Here is a 16,647-nt window from a genome sequence, read left to right as displayed (position 1 = left end):
CTCTAGGGGATACTTTTCGGCTTCTGGTTGGCCAAGAGCATGTCAAGCCGTCTTTTTGCATCTGTTATACGCCCGAGCTCTTGCCGCTCCTCCCATCGACGAAACTTCCTCCACACATACGGCTCTGAAACGCAGAAGCAGAAAGCGTCCCAATACACCTTTTTGATAAATTTCCCAATCACCAAAGCGCATGCTATGAATGTAGTTACAGACGTTGCACGCGCTGGCGTTTGCAATAATGACTGTTCTAAGCAAAAGCCTAAAACAAATTTTGCTTCGCAGGCGCGTTCCCTCAAAGCCCTATTATAATTATTTACTTCGAATCTTTCATACAGAGAAAGCTGGCGCGCGCGTAGTGTAGAGTTACGCTTTCAGCATTCTCCTCGATGCTTGGCTATTTTAGTAATAGGCACTCTTGCACTGGAGCCGAATTTCACGGTTTTCAATTGACGATTTTCTTATATGCAATCTTTATGCATGCTGGCCAATCACGCTGCCAGTGTTTCGCTCAGGTTTCACCTCTCACATTTTTCTCATCGTTTCTAGGAATGAACTTCGTCGCCCTCTTTCAAACTTAGAACGAAACCTAAACGAGGTTTGCCTTCACCTTAGACAGCCATACATTTAGACATTTCCCAAACCAGGGTTAACTTATATTTACCTTACCCTACATGTGCCACGAGCAACAAAAGTGTTTCTTAAGCTCAAATGTATGCCGCGCTGCGTCGCGGAAACAGTGGCGGGCTTTAGGTACAGCGCGGAAGGATCGGCGGCCGAGTGGCCTAGCGCACCCCAGCTCGGAGCACGTGGAGCAAAAGCTCAAGCAGAACTCGGAGATCCCGGGTCAGTCCCCACCCCTGCCCGTTCGATCTAGATGAGCATCGTTCCGGCGTCCGGTCGTGTATCACTAGTGCGTGGTGCACATTAAAGACCCCACGCTAGCGGTTGTACTGCACTGGGAGACTCGCAGCCCGTTGAGGCAGACCAAGGCCCAGGTGTGAGTGTGTTGTCCACTTCGCCGTTCCTTAGTTTGGGGTTTTCAGGATGTTAACCGTTCAGAAACACGCCTGCACGTCCGTTATTATTTCTATCATTCTTCTTTTTAGTTAAGAAATTCAGATTGAATGGAACAATAAAAAAAGTACTCACTGAGTTTACGACCTTCGCTGGAAAACATAATCAATCCACACGCCAGAATTTGCTCGAAGCATAGAAGCGTTTTCATAGTCGATGGGCAGCTAATATAGATCTTCTGATAACTAAAAGCACTCCTGGTGTCTCCCCAATCAAAAATAAATAATATTCCAGCATTATTAGCAAGTGTTTAAAGTGTTACACATGACGACACCCTAGAAATCGCACTACGCAAAAAGTATTTGAACGCGATTCTTTAGCCTATGGACGTGATTAAATATATACCTTGCGCACTTTTTAGCCACGACTAACGCAGACACGGCAAACCAAAGAAATGAACCGCCGCAACAATTATGAAATAAGTATAACTGTCCTACAATGCGCCATGGGATCAGCAATTATAAGCATTCTAGCCGCAGTGGCGTAATAATGAATATATACTACCCTTCCTGGGTCCGAGATTGTATAAAAATATCAGCAGCGACGACACAATAACATTTATCATAGATTTATGTCCGTATAGTATAACTCGCTTATGTCAACATTCTATCATTTAAGATTTTATGCAGTATCTCTATCAAGTCTAAAATTGGGTTTAGATTCAAAATGTATTTTCAAAATGTATCTTTATTTTTACAAGCTGTTAATTCGTAAGATACTTCTTTGAGAATATGGTTCCTAGTAAAAAAAAAACTGCTGATGAAGGGATCCCTTGGTGCTAAAGTTCAAGTTAGCGATCAATAGTTAGCGTAGCATTTAACATCACAATCGAAGGAACAACATCACTTTCGGTAAACTGTTGTCCCGACATCGTTTTCTGCCACTCTTAATATGAACATTCTTTTTTAAAGTGTGCGCGCCATGTAGTAGCCGATGCGCCAATAACCCGCGTCCGCCATTTTTTGTGAATCTACTCTGAGCATTAGATTAGACACGAGGCCTGCGTCAGTGCCTGTCAAGGACTCGGATCCAATCACGCCCTTCGGGTCCTCTAGAAATTGCGAGAGCTCTGCGTATCCGCGGATTATCCGTGGATTATCCGCGGATATCCGCAGTAAACTGGCGGATGCCGATAAAAATTAGTCAGATTTTGCGGATATTCGATCGGATGCGGATGTTATGAGCTGCGGATACGGATATCCACGGATGCGGATTTCAATGTTTGCTTGGTGGCCTTCAGTTCGCCGACTGACGTTTCATCTACAGATCGTTTCGTCGACATGCGACGTTTAATCGATAGTTTGTTTAATCGAAAGGCTTCGTTTTTTTTTTTTGGTTTTTTTAGCCTGTGACATTTAAATTTTTGCGTATCGCCTGGATTACGGTTTGCAAAAAGAGGGGGGCATGCTATAATGAAACTCGTCTTAGTCAATCACGTGCTAGCTTTTAGCGGCTTAGTGAATAAATACGTTGTCGCCGAAGCGTCACAGAGGCATCTTCCCACAAAACGAGCTTCCAAAAAACGTACAGCGTCGACGAGCCGTGCGTTCATGACATTCATATCCTTGAAAAGTTGTCCATGAAAAGTGTTTCCATCAAATGCGTTTCGACGAAGCGATAGAGATCCTGAGAAAGATCCGATTTTCACCGAAGATTGCTTTAGTTAGTGCATTTTGTCTGGGCAAATATACTATCCACAGAAAGAGTAAAAACTGCAGGGCGTCAATCGTCCCGGGAAAGCTTGTACCTTGACGGAGGAAACGCGGAAAACTTTTATCGGTCAAAGTAAACCTCAAACGTACAATTCACAAGAAAGTAGAACAAACGTCCCCTCTCCACGAAGAACACTTTGGTCATGATACGAAAGACAAAAGTGCTTCGACACCACTGATCTCTATGTCTATTTGCTGAATAGCGTTTGACGAGCTCCGCCGATGGACCGGAATGCGGCCACGATCGGCCGTCTCTTTGGTAGAGCTATATTACCTCTAGCCAATCATAGGGTGTGTGTGGGGGGGGGGGGGGGGGGGGGGGTGATTTGGCAGACAGCGCTATGACGGCAGGCTGCCAAAAAAAAAACAAAAAAAACGTGGGTCTAGTACACTCTACCGTGGGTGATATTTTGTGCTTGATTGAAATTGTTCGACAAAACATATTGTTGAAACCCGCCGTGAAGGTAGCCCTTTTTTTCAGGACCACCGAAAGTTTTACGAAAGCGCAGCACCAAGGGAAAGCAGCGCAGCTCTCATCGAAAGCAGACGCCGTAGCGGAGTCTGCTTTAGATGCTTTTTTTATGCGACTTTCAATGCGAGCTGTGCTGCATTTCCCCGGTGCTCCGATTTCGTGAAACTTTCGCCGGGTCCTCAAAGATCGGGCTACCGTTCACGCTGGGCTTCAACAATATGTTTCGTCGAACGATTTCAATCAAGCACGAAATATCACCCACGGCTATTTTTATGGCAGCCTGCCCCCGCAACTGGCACAACGCTGTCTGCCATGAATGGGTGATAGTGGCTGCACCAGCTGAACATTGGCTAGAGGTAATATAACTCTACCAAAAAGATGGCCGCCAGTGGCAGCATTAGCCGTATGGGCAAACGCGATCCACCAAATAGACTTGGAGATCAGTGTTCGACACCGAGCGCGACCCTGCGGCTCCACGTTTTGCAAAGTTACGGAATCAACAGTGCACGTAGATAGGCGGCCCGTAAGCTTCCTTTGTGTTTTATTTTTATGCTTGAAGTTCTAGCCGAAGAAGTTTTGTAGCCCCTATTCGTCCGGCAACGACGCCAGGGCGCCAGCAATGCCGACGGCCACGGCATGCTGCCTCCGTAACTGTCCCGAGGAAATCGAAAAAAAAAAATATTTATTTGTGCGTTTTACATCTTACGATAGAGCTAAGACAAAGAAAGAAAGGCTTCTGTCCTCCTACAACTGCTTCTCCTCCTCTCTTTCCACATACATGTTTATATATATATATTGCCTCCTGTTTGCAGGCGTTCAGACTTCAGTGGAAAGTAAAGCGGTCAGCGTGATTTCCGCTGATTTTACGAGTATCAATGTACTTGCAACGTCTGGTTATTAGCAGGAACATCGCCATAGACTACGACGTCATCAGTGGGAAATGTTGAAGTCGTGAGTTTATGTTAAAGTGGAAGACGGGCGAGTTGGAGATCTGAGAACGATTTAGAGAATTCCTTGCAAAGACGAGGTTATCGTGGACTTTATTGCATGCAGCACTTCAAAGAAGGTGTTTCAGTATTCGAGCCACAAGAGAGATACATCTGACCTCTTGCAGCCCAAATGTCAAACGGCAAATCCAACCCTTGGGGATACCTTAAGAAACCGAAGCCTTCTTCCTCCATGACAAGCGCGATGAAGGAGCGTGTCTTCAAAAGCACCCTGGAATTTATTGCGAGGGATATGAGACCGTTTAAAGGGATTGCCGGACGAGGTTTGAGAACGCTGGGACAGTGTTTCCTTGATATTGGATGTGAGTGTGGTAAGGCTCGACGTGGCATTATACTACTGCCGCACTCGACTACGGTGTCCCGGAATAGGGCACGCATTGCCGACGAAACAAGAAAGCTTGTGAAAGCAGAAATAAGTACAATCGTTGAGTTGCAAGGCGCAATGGCTCTCCTTGATTTATGAACGGATGATTAGCGAAACAACTGTTACCTTCGTTTACCACTGCACTACATGAAGCACTTCACATTGGTGGAGTGCGTGCTTTTAGCTACAAAACTAAACAAAAAGAGCAAGAAGAAAGATAAAAATATGCGATCTGAAGTACTCCAAGCGGTGCGGAGGTTTGACCTTCAAGGCTGTTTTACAAACATTGTATTTGTTACTGACAGAGGCGCGTATGTAATCTCGGCACTGAGAACACTGGGGCGCCTTAATTAGGCCACATTCTCAACACTCTTCTTGAGTCGACAATGCTTTCTGACCAACGAGATGATGATATTGCTTTATTAGATTTTCTCCGAGCTTGTCGATCCTTGGTTACATTCTTCAACCGACCTGGATGCAGTGCCGTTAAGATTTCTCGGTCAATGGAGACGTCGAGACAAGGTGGAGCAGCAAGCCATGGTGTTCTCATCTATTTTGCAACAATGCGTTCAAATTGTTGAAGTTCTGACAGAAAAAGGCGAAACAAGCCGCGTCGACGAAATATAGTGGGGCACTTTGCGGTGTCTCGTAATTTTTCTTTGGCCCTTTAAGGCAGCGAGTGATGCCCTGGAGTGATGATGTAGGCAAACCCTCTATTTCGTGGTTCAGTGGCGAATGAAACTTTTGAAGGACCTAGAAAGAGAAAGTAACGATTCTGAGCTTCTGCGGGAGGTCAAAGATACGTGCTCCCGGCTCCGTGAGAAAAAAAAAAAAAAAGATGAGACTGCACAGCAAGGAACAAAAACAGAAAAAAAAAATTGCGTTTTATGTATGTTTAAACAGCCTAGAACTTGGTCTGCCTCAACGGACGACGAGTCTCCCAGTTGTAGATGATAAATGTAGCCAGTGCAGTACAGCCGCTAGCCTGGGGTCTTTATTGTGCACCACGCAGTAGTGGTACACGACCGCACGCCGGAAACGATGCTCGTCTCGATCAAAACGGGCAGGGGTGGGGATTGATCCCAGGATCCCTAGGTTCTGCAGCGCGAGCTTTCGCTCCACGTGCTCCGAGCTGGTGCACGCTAGCCCACTCAGCCACCAATCCCCCGGAACTGCAGAGCTTGCACAATGTTGCCGTGTTTCTACACGCCAAACTAAAAAAGGTCTCCCCTGCTCGACGACTCAGAAAGGCATTTCGTACAAATGACGCAAGGAAGATGTTCCCAGCTGCCAAAGATCGTCGAGTGGCGAAGGATGATGAAGTCGAAGACAAGAAGACATCCGGACGACGGGGCACTCCATCTGATTTGTAGGACACCGACGACGAAGTGGCAGACACTGCAAGTGGCGAAGTCGACAAATTCATGACCTTCTAGTGGATCCAGGAGACTTAATTCGATCTGTTGAAGTGAAGGAACTTGCGCCAACACGAATTTCTTTACCTCACTCTGGCGGCGCAGTTCGTGCACGTCATTCCAGCAACAAGTGCACCAGCCGAAAGAAACCTCACATTGGCGGGGTTTCGTTCAATTTAAGAGGGGCGAACAAGCCTGAGTCGATGTATCGTTGACGATTCCCTATTCCTAGATAGAAACCTCGTCTAATGAAACGGGACGTGTGGTGCGTTGTGGTGAGTGATCGCCTTTACTCTCTCACTTTTGAATTGTTTGACCGAACTAAAATGCCATAATGTAGTATGCCCTTTTGTTAACTTTAATGTTTTGACAGTACGCGTCCTCTTATGAGTGTTCTAAACAAAAAAATACACACACACGTATATATATATATATATATATATATATATATATATATATATATATATATATATATATATATATATATATATATATATATATATATATATGTGGTGTTTGGCGGAGTGAGGTTCGGGTCGGGTCACCCTGGGTACAACGCCGCGGGGAACTCTGGGATGGGGCACCCGGGCGGCGGGTAGTCTGTTGCATTGAACCGCTTGAGCTGGACGCTACGGAGCAAGTCGCTCCCCATGTTGGTTGCAGAATAAAGACACGTTCCGTACCAAAGTCTCTCCTTTGTCGGCGGACACACAACATAAAGTGGCGACGAGGACTTTCGACCGACCTCCCATGCGAGCAGAACTCGAGCAGCAACTGGTGGACGCCGTGTAGGCCTGAGAAGACAGCAACTGCGGCGGGTACGGAGGAGCAAGCGACGCAGCGGAATGGTGCAGAGCCATGGCCAAGTTCGGGCAAGTCGAACATTTTGACGCTTCGTTGTGCTCATGGTCGTCATACGAAGAAAGACTAGCGTCGTTTTTGAGAGCGAACCATGTGCCGGAAACCGACCAGGTTGACGCCTTTTTAAGCCTAATTGGGCCTACGACGTACAACTTACTCAAGTCGCTAACAGCTCCTCAGCTACCAGTAACGAAGTCCTTCGACGAGCTAACGCAGCTACTACGAGACCATCTAGAACCCAAGCCGTCTGTTATTGCAGAGCGAGCCAGATTTCATCGCCGAATTCAAGAGGAGGGCGAGACTATTGCGCAGTTCGTCGCCGCGCTAAGGACGCTCGCACGAACGTGCGACTTTGGCACGTTTTTGGATGAGTCATTGCGTGACCGGTTCGTTTGCGGAATGCGCCGCGTGGATATTCAGCGAGCACTTTTCGCCGAAGATAAGACGTTGACCTTCCAGAAAGCGGTTGACCGGGCCGTGGCTTTGGAGACAGCGATAAAAAGCACATCCGAGGTGCACGGGTCTGGTGGCAACAGCGACCAAGTGGAAAGCGCCAGCGTCCACAAGTTGAAAGGTGACAAGGAAGATACTAAGAAGCGAGGGGTGGCTTGTTACCGTTGCGGGTCAAGCAAGCATCTCGCACGCACGTGCATACACAGCGAGGCGACCTGTTACAAATGCCAGAAAGGGGCATATTCAGCGAGCATGCCGCTCATTTCAGGAGAGGAAGCCGCAAGGAAGGAAGAAGTCGCTGAAAACTTTAACGGTGACTAAGGACGCCCATGTCAACCGCATTACAGCTCCAAAAGACCAGCCATTGACGTTAGAAGTGCTGGTTGAGAATTCGCCGGTGACAATGGAAATCGATACCGGAGCGGCGGTATCAGTCATCTCAAAGCAGCAGTACCGTGAGAGGTTTGCGGCATTGAACTTGAAGCCGACGGCGCTGCGGTTGAAGACGTACACCGGGGAAACTGTCAAGCCCTGTGGAGTTCTGGAAGTTAAAGTTTCGCATCAAGAGGAAACAAGAGTCCTGCCATTGTATGTCCTGAACCAGTCAGGGCCACCACTTCTTGGCAGGGAGTGGCTACAGAGGCTGCGGTTGAACTGGAAGCAAGTGACTGGCTTCAACAATCTTCAGAGGAGCACACAAGGGGCAAGTCCGATGCCAGTGGACAAGTTGCAAGTATTACTAGACAGGTATCAGTCCATCTTCAAGGACGAATTGGGGAAGATCTCTGGAGAGGAGGCGAGGCTGTTCCTTAAAGAAGGAAGTCATCACAAGTTCTTGAAGGCCAGGAGTGTACCCTTTGCATTGGTTCCAGCTGTAGAAAAGGAACTGTCGAACCTAGAAGCCCTTGGTGTCATCACACCGACAACCAGTAGCGAGTTTGCGACACCATTAGTGCCTGTTCCCAAGAAGGATGGCACCATACGATTGTGCTGCGATTACAAGATGACATTGAATCCGATGTTGGATGTTGAGCGTTATCCCTTGCCGAGAGTAGATGAGCTCTTCTCAGTGTTGGCGGGAGGTCAGAGTTTTTCAAAAATCGACCTCAACAGAGCATATCAGCAGGTTGTCATGAGTGAGGAGTCCCGACGATTACTGACCATCACGACACACAAAGGCCTATACCTCATGAATCGCCTACCTTTTGGAATAGCGTCGGCCCCGGCAATTTTCCAGAGGGTAATGGATAACATGCTGAAAGGAATCCCAGGGGTGGCATGTTATTTGGATGACGTGCTAATTACCGGAAAATCGCAGGAGGAGCATCTAAGAAGTCTGGAGGAGGTGTTCAAGCGTTTTGCGGAACGAGGCGTTCGCATCAAGCGAGAAAAGTGTGCCTTCTTCCAGGATCAGTTGCAGTACCTGGGACATGTGATAAGTCCTGAAGGAATAAGGACGTCGGAGGAGAAGGTGGCTGCTATCGTAAAGGCACCAGCACCAGCAGACGTGTCGCAGCTGAGATCGCTTCTGGGAGCCGTGAACTACTACGGCAAGTTTGTTCCTCAACTGGCAACCATAGTGGCTCCACTCTACAAGCTACTGCATCAAGATGTGAAGTGGCACTGGGACCGTACATGTCAAGAGGCCTTCCAACGAGTCAAAAAGTTGCTGATGTCCTCAGAAGTGCTTGTACACTACGACCCAACAGCACCCTTACAACTGGCGTGTGACGCATCATCTTACGGTGTCGGAGCTGTGTTGTCTCACATATTGGAAGATGGAACTGCGCGGCCAGTCGCATACGCGTCACGGACACTGACGTCTGCAGAAAAAGGGTACAGCCAGTTGGAAAAGGAAGCGCTGGCGTTGCTGTTTGGAGTGAAGAAGTTTCACTTTTACCTTTATGGACGCACGTTTAAGCTTGTGACGGACCATAAGCCCTTGCAGACTATTTTTGGACCAAAGACTGGGATCCCGGCAATGGCGGCTGCACGTCTGCAAAGGTGGGCAGTGACCCTGTCTGCCTACAGGTATTCCTTGGTCTTCAAGCGGTCGACTGAGAATGTTGAAGCGGACTGTTTCTCCAGACTTCCAGTGGAAGGGCGGCAAGAGAGTGACGAAAAAGTCGAGTCTTTTTGTTCCTTAAGATTACTGTCCTTGCCGGTGGACAGTCGGGACATCGCAAGAGAAACCGCACGAGACCCGTTGCTGAGGCGGGTGTACGACTACGTCTTGAAGGGGTGGCCTCCTTACGTGGGAGACCAAGCGCTGAAACCTTGGTTTCAACGTAACACGGAGCTGTCGGCACAACAGGGCTGCCTTATGTTAGGACTGCGAGTGGTAGTGCCGGAAAAGCTACGGAGCGTGCTGCTGGACGAAATCCATGAAGGGCATCCAGGAGTAGTGCGAGCCAAGGAGCTAGCTCGGAGTTATTTTTGGTGGCCCTCAGTGGACCAGGATGTGGAAAACCATGTGAAGGCATGTGAGCAGTGTCAGCAACAGCGTAATCTGCCTACGCAAGCGCCTTTGCATCCTTGGTCGTGGCCCACCAAACCATGGCAGCGGGTACATGTAGACTACGCTGGACCATTTCGAGGAGCTATGTTTTTGGTAATTGTGGATGCCCACTCAAAATGGCCAGAGGTGTTTATTATGCAAGCGACAACCTCGGCAAAGACTATTGAAAAGCTACAGGAGGTGTTTGCGCGTTTTGGAATGCCCGAGACGTTGGTTTCTGACAACGGTACACAGTTTACGTCAAACGAGTTCAAGGACTTTCTAAAACGAATCGGAACACGTCATGTGTTAACAGCACCGTATCACCCCAGTAGCAACGGCCTGGCGGAGAGATTTGTGCAAACCTTAAAATCGGCGCTGCGCAAGGGAGTTGCCTCGGAGCCACTGCAGCAGACCTTAGGAAAGTTTTTGCAAACCTACCGAAACATTCCACATGCAACAACGGGGGAGGCGCCAGCAGTTTTGTTTTTGGGAAGACGCCTTCGCACTAGACTGGATGTTCTCAAGCCATCTGTAGAAAGCAGAGTGGCCAGGCATCAGTTCCGCCAGATGTTGCAAAGAAGCTGCCGTACCCGAGAGTTTAAAATAAAGGACCGGGTACGTGTGTGGAACCCCCATCGCGGAGACAAGTGGCTAAAGGCAACTATACTGTCAAGGAGCGGTCCTGTCTCGTACAAGCTGCGTGTGTACCGGGACCATGACACAGTCATCTGGCGACGCCATCAGGATCACATTCGGCAGGAGGGGGACCAGGAAGTTGGAACGCCGGCGTCGCGGGAGGAAGATGGAGCTAGCTTCATACCGCAAGCTTTAAGTACAGCAAGCCAAGCGCAGCCTCCCCCTGCCAGCCCACCTACAAGTGCCTCAACGGACCCGGGGTCGACCAGTATTTCAAGGCCTCGAACGCCGACTCAGCGCTATCCAACAAGAGTGCGCTGCCCTCCTGATCGTTATTCACCGGGGGACTGACCTAAGGGGGACTTTCTCAATCAAGTGCGGAAGAATGTGGTGTTTGGCGGAGTGAGGTTCGGGTCGGGTCACCCTGGGTACAACGCCGCGGGGAACTCTGGGATGGGGCACCCGGGCGGCGGGTAGTCTGTTGCATTGAACCGCTTGAGCTGGACGCTACGGAGCAAGTCGCTCCCCATGTTGGTTGCAGAATAAAGACACGTTCCGTACCAAAGTCTCTCCTTTGTCGGCGGACACACAACAATATATATATATATATATCAGCGTTCGGCAATGCCTAGTTTATTTTCTAGAAAAATCCCGTAAATCTGTTTGTGACACCATCCATATATATATATATCAGTGTGTCGAACCGAAAAAAATACGGGTTCGGTTACGGTTCAGGTTCAGGTAAATTTATTTTGTTCCGGTTCAGTTCCGGTTCGATTAATCCGATCCGCGAACCGGTTCACGAACCGGTTCGGGGCGCTGAACCGGTTCGCGAACCGGTTCGGAAATTATAAATGACAAATTGCAACATCAAAATAAATTACAAATAAAACATCTGAAATCAGCACGTACGAAACGGGATACATCGTAGTGCAAGGCTCAGGGATTTCTACCAGGAATGATTTTTTTATGTGCACTCAAAGGTTACCTCTCCGACGTTTACGCATTCGGACTTCATCTAATTCGGTCCGACGCAGTAGCTGTAAAATCCGCGACCTCCTTACCAACCCAATTACAAGTAGAACTCGCTAACTATCCCGCCACCTCGTCGTGTAAGCAATTGAAGGAACAGTGGGGAGAAAATACAGCTTTCTTTATTTGAACTAGCCTTCGGTAACTCAAATTAGACCCTTAAAGAAGTTTTCATTAAACAAGATACGGAATATGAAAAAGCACTTCACCGAACGCAACGCCAGAAGGACGTAATAGGATAAATATTAAAATAGAAGAGTTCGCTGTCTCACAAATATGTTAGCTTCTAAGTGCCTATACGAAACCGGATGCATTATTATCAAACTCCACAGCCTTTTCTTTTCTCATTCCGATGGAAGCAAGCTTCAAGAACTCGCGCGTTCTAGAAACGTGTTATGAAATGAGCACAAAGCAGCATTTAGGATTTACGAGATTGTAGAAAAATAAAATCCCGTGACGCGATTTTTTTTTTGCACAGCCTTCCTAATCTTTTTTTTTCCGTGTAAGCCGCGACCAGCGCAATATTGGTTCCTATGTCAAGATTCATGGATGCAGCGTTTGTCAAGATTCATGAATGCAGCGTTTATATTCCTAAGACTGAGTGGAGAAGAAAAATATGTAAGCGAGGGTGTATTTCAGTTGACGGCACTTAAAAAACAAATGGCATTCATAGCACATTCATTATCAACAGCGCCTGGCCGAACCGTTTTGACATGAGCCGGTAACCGTTATTTTTTTCCGGTTCAGTTCCGGTTCGGGTTCATCGCGATAACAATATAACGGTTCGGGTTCGGGTTCAGTTCCGGAAAAAATACCGGTTCGGTTCCGGTTTTCGGTTCGGTTCGGTTCCGGTTCGACACCTTGATATATATATATATATATATATATATAAGCAGGATGTCAAAAAAAAAAAATATATATATATATACAGGGTGTCACAAAAAGAATTTACAGGATTTTGTTTACCGGAAAAATAAACTAGGCATCGCCGAACACTCACTTTCCGCCCAAAGGTGGCGCTAGAGGTCACAAGCAGATGCCAAAGTTTCAACCCGATCCGGTACATTAATCAAAAGTTAGAAGTGATTTTCTGAAAATTGTAATGGGAAAATGGAGCTCATTTTTGCCCGTTTTCGGTTTCTTGTGCCATAGAACCCCATGTATTCGAAAACTCCGTGGGTCGCCATTTTCCCATTGAAATTTTCAGAAAATCACTCACAACTTTTGATCAAGGTATCATATTAGGCTGAAACTTTTCCATCTGGTTGTCACCTCTAGCGCTACCTTTTGGCGGAAAATCAGCGTTCGCCGATGCCCGGTTTATTTTTGTCGTAAATAAAAACGCGTAAATTTTTTTTTTTTGTGACACCCTGTATATATATATGGGTGATTTCATCTCAACTCAGGCACGGATTTAGGGTCGAATTTTTAATTTTGACGAAAAAAATATATCTTTTGGGGCAATTCCTATAATAAAAGAAGACGCAAACGGTTATTTCGTCGGATTTTTTGTTCTCAAGTTATGGACCGTTGAAGCGGTCAAGGTGGAAATTGATGTTTTTCCAGCCTATCGGAGGTGCCATATTTCACTCCATCCCTTTTCCCTACTTTTTACGCTACATCAATAGAACTTTTTGGGTACACTCTAGACATAGGCTTTTTCATGCTAATAAAGCGCCTAGGTCATAACATTCTTAATGATTTTTTTTATTTGTCAAACCGCCTCTCTGTGACGATATTTGACGAAGTTCAGCAAGCTGTGCTGTGTGACCTAATCAATATATTTTTATGATATTTATATCACCGTAAAGCACCAATTATGCTCTTTCTTTTGAGTATAAGTTCAATATTTTGCCTCAAGTATATAATGCGCTACATGTGCCTCAAAAACGAATATTTCGAAAATCTAGCAAGTTTGGAGTCGATTTTCTAAAAAACCGCTCTTTTTATTTTTTTAATTTTTTATTCAGAGTTATTTAATATAGTAGTCTATCAGGAACTACCAACATAAATTGTAATATATTGTTTGTATGGCCGCTATTAAGACTCGAATCTTGTGCTATGAGCGTTTTGAACGGGACTTCGCACAGGCGCTCTGCTGAGCAGAATTTTGGCCTATATAAGGTTTTTTATTTATCGTTAGCAGTTACCTAATATCCAACCATAAATATTTAAAAAAAAATTTGAGTAGTGCTCTTAAGAAAAAGTTACTTAGAAGTCCGTATTCACAAGTGCGAGCGCATCTTTTTCTCCCAAAACGGGGGAATGCAAATCGTTAGAGAAGTCCTCTGAGGCCTTTTGCTTTCGGCTCCGAAATTTTACAGATGCCACCCCAGTCAGGCGGCGTGTATAGAATACTTTATCTTGAACATCACGGGGCTACCGCCTCTATCTTTGTCGGGGTCCTGGAGCCTCTAAGGATTATGCCTTTGGATGCGACCGACACGGAAACCCTGATTGTCGGGAGAGCAGGCGTTTCGAGGTTAGAGTTTACGTCGCGAGCCCCCCTCTGTCTCTCCAAGCTCCCCTCCTCGTCCTTCTAACACAACCGTGCCACTAATCCGCGGGCACTAAAAGAGACGCCGCTGCTGCGTGGCACTCAGATTACGCGCGAGACGGAGAGCGAATGTTTAAGTATGGATCGACGGGAAGATTGGGGACCCAAAGGAAGCCGAATCTTCGCACGTCGTCTAACTGATAATAGCCTTCTCGGTCCTTTTCTGGCTCTTTACTTGAATTCCTAAGCCACGGCGGAAAGCTGGTACTCATTCTACCTCCGTGCTGTCTGAGCTGGATGAACTTAAAACAGCTCCTGCTTTCAGAAAGCCAGAAGTGTTCGTTACTGCCATGGCTAATACATTATTCAGTTCAGACCGGAAAGTGTGCACCGACTATTCAAGGAGACACAAGAGAAGAGTGTTTTACGGACGCCATTTTCGTCAAGTCTCGGAGCTAAACCTAAGTTTTCTTAAGCAAGTTCTACCGGCTGAGGACGCCTAGCGCGTAAGCCCTGGAGATGTTCTGTGCAATAACTGCTACACAATGTTCTTGGGTCAGATTGAAAAACATAAGCAAGGACAGGAAATGTTGTCATCAAGCTCATCATCATCATCCCTGAAACCAGCGGACAGATCATTCGTTGACGAGGAAGCCCTGGTCCAAGGAGTGTCTGAAGCAATTGATGCTGCCGAAGTAAGTGTGACACCACTTAAACTCCCTTCTAGCGTGACCCCACGAAGTCGTACCGGCTATGTTAAGCGAAAAAAATCCGAGATAACCGCGGACTTCAAAAAGAAAATTGGTCGTAAACTAAGTGACGGGCACCGACAAAGAAGATCCATGCTCCTCGTGCTCCGACTGGGTCAGCAATTTACGAGCAGCCTACGTCAAGAGCGCGTCGCAGCTAGAACGCTGCCGCCTCTTAACTCTCTCTCATCTAACCTCAAAAAGAAAGATATCCTGAAAGCAATTCCTGAAGTGACGAAGCATGCTTTGGACCAATCAAGAAAGCTGAAAAAAAATAGGGGTCTGGGCGTCACCTGACCCATACCAAGGACATGCTTTCAACGAAAACGATGTCGCTCTTGCGTTGACTTACAACACATCAGATGCGAAAGACTGCTCAAGACAAATCCCGAACAAGAAGGATGCCGTAAGGCTTTTTATTGATGGTCAGGAAGTCTTCGTCACGAAGCGATTAATGACGAGATCTATTAGGGAAACCTACAAAGAATTCAAGGCGGCCAATCCCGAGTCAAAAATGGGCCTAACAAAATTTTATTCTCTTCGGCCCAAGTGGGTTAAGAAACACCCTGTACATGAAGAGTGTGTGTGTGTATGCTGCGCCAACTTCATACTCTGTCTGGCATCTCTGTCAAATGCGGCGGGGAAGACCATGACCTTTGAAGACGTCAAGAAAATTTTTCTTTGTGAAAATTCTTCCCAAAACTGCTTCTTGCTGAGGTGTGAAGCCTGTTCGAACCGGAAGGACATATCCCTCGAGATGCTAGGGATGAGCGCTGAAGATGAACTGGAGTTGGCGCTGTGGGAATCTGGTGGCGAGTTGGTGAAAAAACATTTGGAGGTCACTGCTTTTCTTAACGAACTCAACAAGTGGACGAAGAAATACATACCCCACTATTATATTCGGCGCGCACAACAGAGAGCAATATGGCTTGAAGAAGCAAATGTGAAGCCACGTGTCGTAGTCCTCCACTTTGATTTCGCCGAAAACTGGAGTATTGTGCTCCAACGTGCAGTGCAGGGATACCACGGGAAAACCAAGATGGTGACAATCTTCACCTGCGTTGCGACGACCACGAAGGGAACACTAAGTTTCGACGTCGTGAGTGACGATACCTGTCATGATTCTGCACACGCGCTCTTTGCGCTCACAATGATTGAAGACAGACTCGAGGAACTCTTGCCCGTTTTTTTGGAGCTAATCTATGTTTCGGACGGCGCTCCAAGCCATTTCGAAATTCTGCACCAATTACACGAATTTCAGGAGAAGTTTGTTGTCAGCAGGTGGATATACTCGGCGTCAGGGCACGGCAAAAAGCGCGTGCGATGGAGTGGGTGGTGTGCTGAAGCATCATGCGTCACTGCATAACTTGAAAACAACTGAGCTGAGCTCCATAACTAACGCGCGTACGTCCGTTGAAGCTCTCGGCCAGAAAATCAAGGGGATAACGCTTCTCTTCATCGACCGAGAGGAGCTGTCCCATTATCGGGAGCTTAAAAGGAAGGGGTGGGAGAAGGTAACCCCATCGAAAGGCATCCAATCTTCTCATGTGTGGAGCAAAGCAATGGGGGAATGGGGAGGTGATGTGGTCCTAGAAAAGAGTTTACCAAACCCCAGAATAGACAGAGCTAAATGGTGGGACCGTGAAAACGCCGGACCGTTTCAACAGTGCGTTCATCCTTGTCCCCCTGTGAGTGCGCGCTGTGTGATCAGACGACGCGCGATAGACTTTGACACTGAACTGACTGCAATTTGGACAAAGCGAAAACTGGCTCAGAATCGCATCAACCTATTGCCTCGAAATGTGCTACGTCGAAAGATGACTATCCCTATCCCAGGTGTTTATCACTGTTTTTGTGTGAGCAGCGCCGTGTAGT

General features: G+C 47.0%; 1 protein-coding gene across 1 annotated transcript; it reads left to right on the top strand.

Annotated features, from left to right (window-relative positions):
* The first annotated feature begins 9,493 nt into the window (after positions 1-9,493).
* LOC121836386 (uncharacterized protein K02A2.6-like) lies at positions 9,494-10,984 on the top strand. The gene has a single exon (XM_042291279.1). It carries the CDS (start codon positions 9,682-9,684, stop codon positions 10,843-10,845), a length of 1,164 nt encoding a protein of 387 aa, XP_042147213.1. The 5' UTR covers positions 9,494-9,681; the 3' UTR covers positions 10,846-10,984.
* The last annotated feature ends 5,663 nt before the right edge of the window (positions 10,985-16,647 follow it).

Source organism: Ixodes scapularis, unplaced genomic scaffold, assembly GCF_016920785.2.
Source record: "Ixodes scapularis isolate PalLabHiFi unplaced genomic scaffold, ASM1692078v2 PGA_scaffold2__306_contigs__length_199485367, whole genome shotgun sequence".
Lineage (NCBI taxonomy): Eukaryota > Metazoa > Arthropoda > Arachnida > Ixodida > Ixodidae > Ixodes > Ixodes scapularis.
This window is presented reverse-complemented; position numbering and strand designations above follow the sequence as displayed.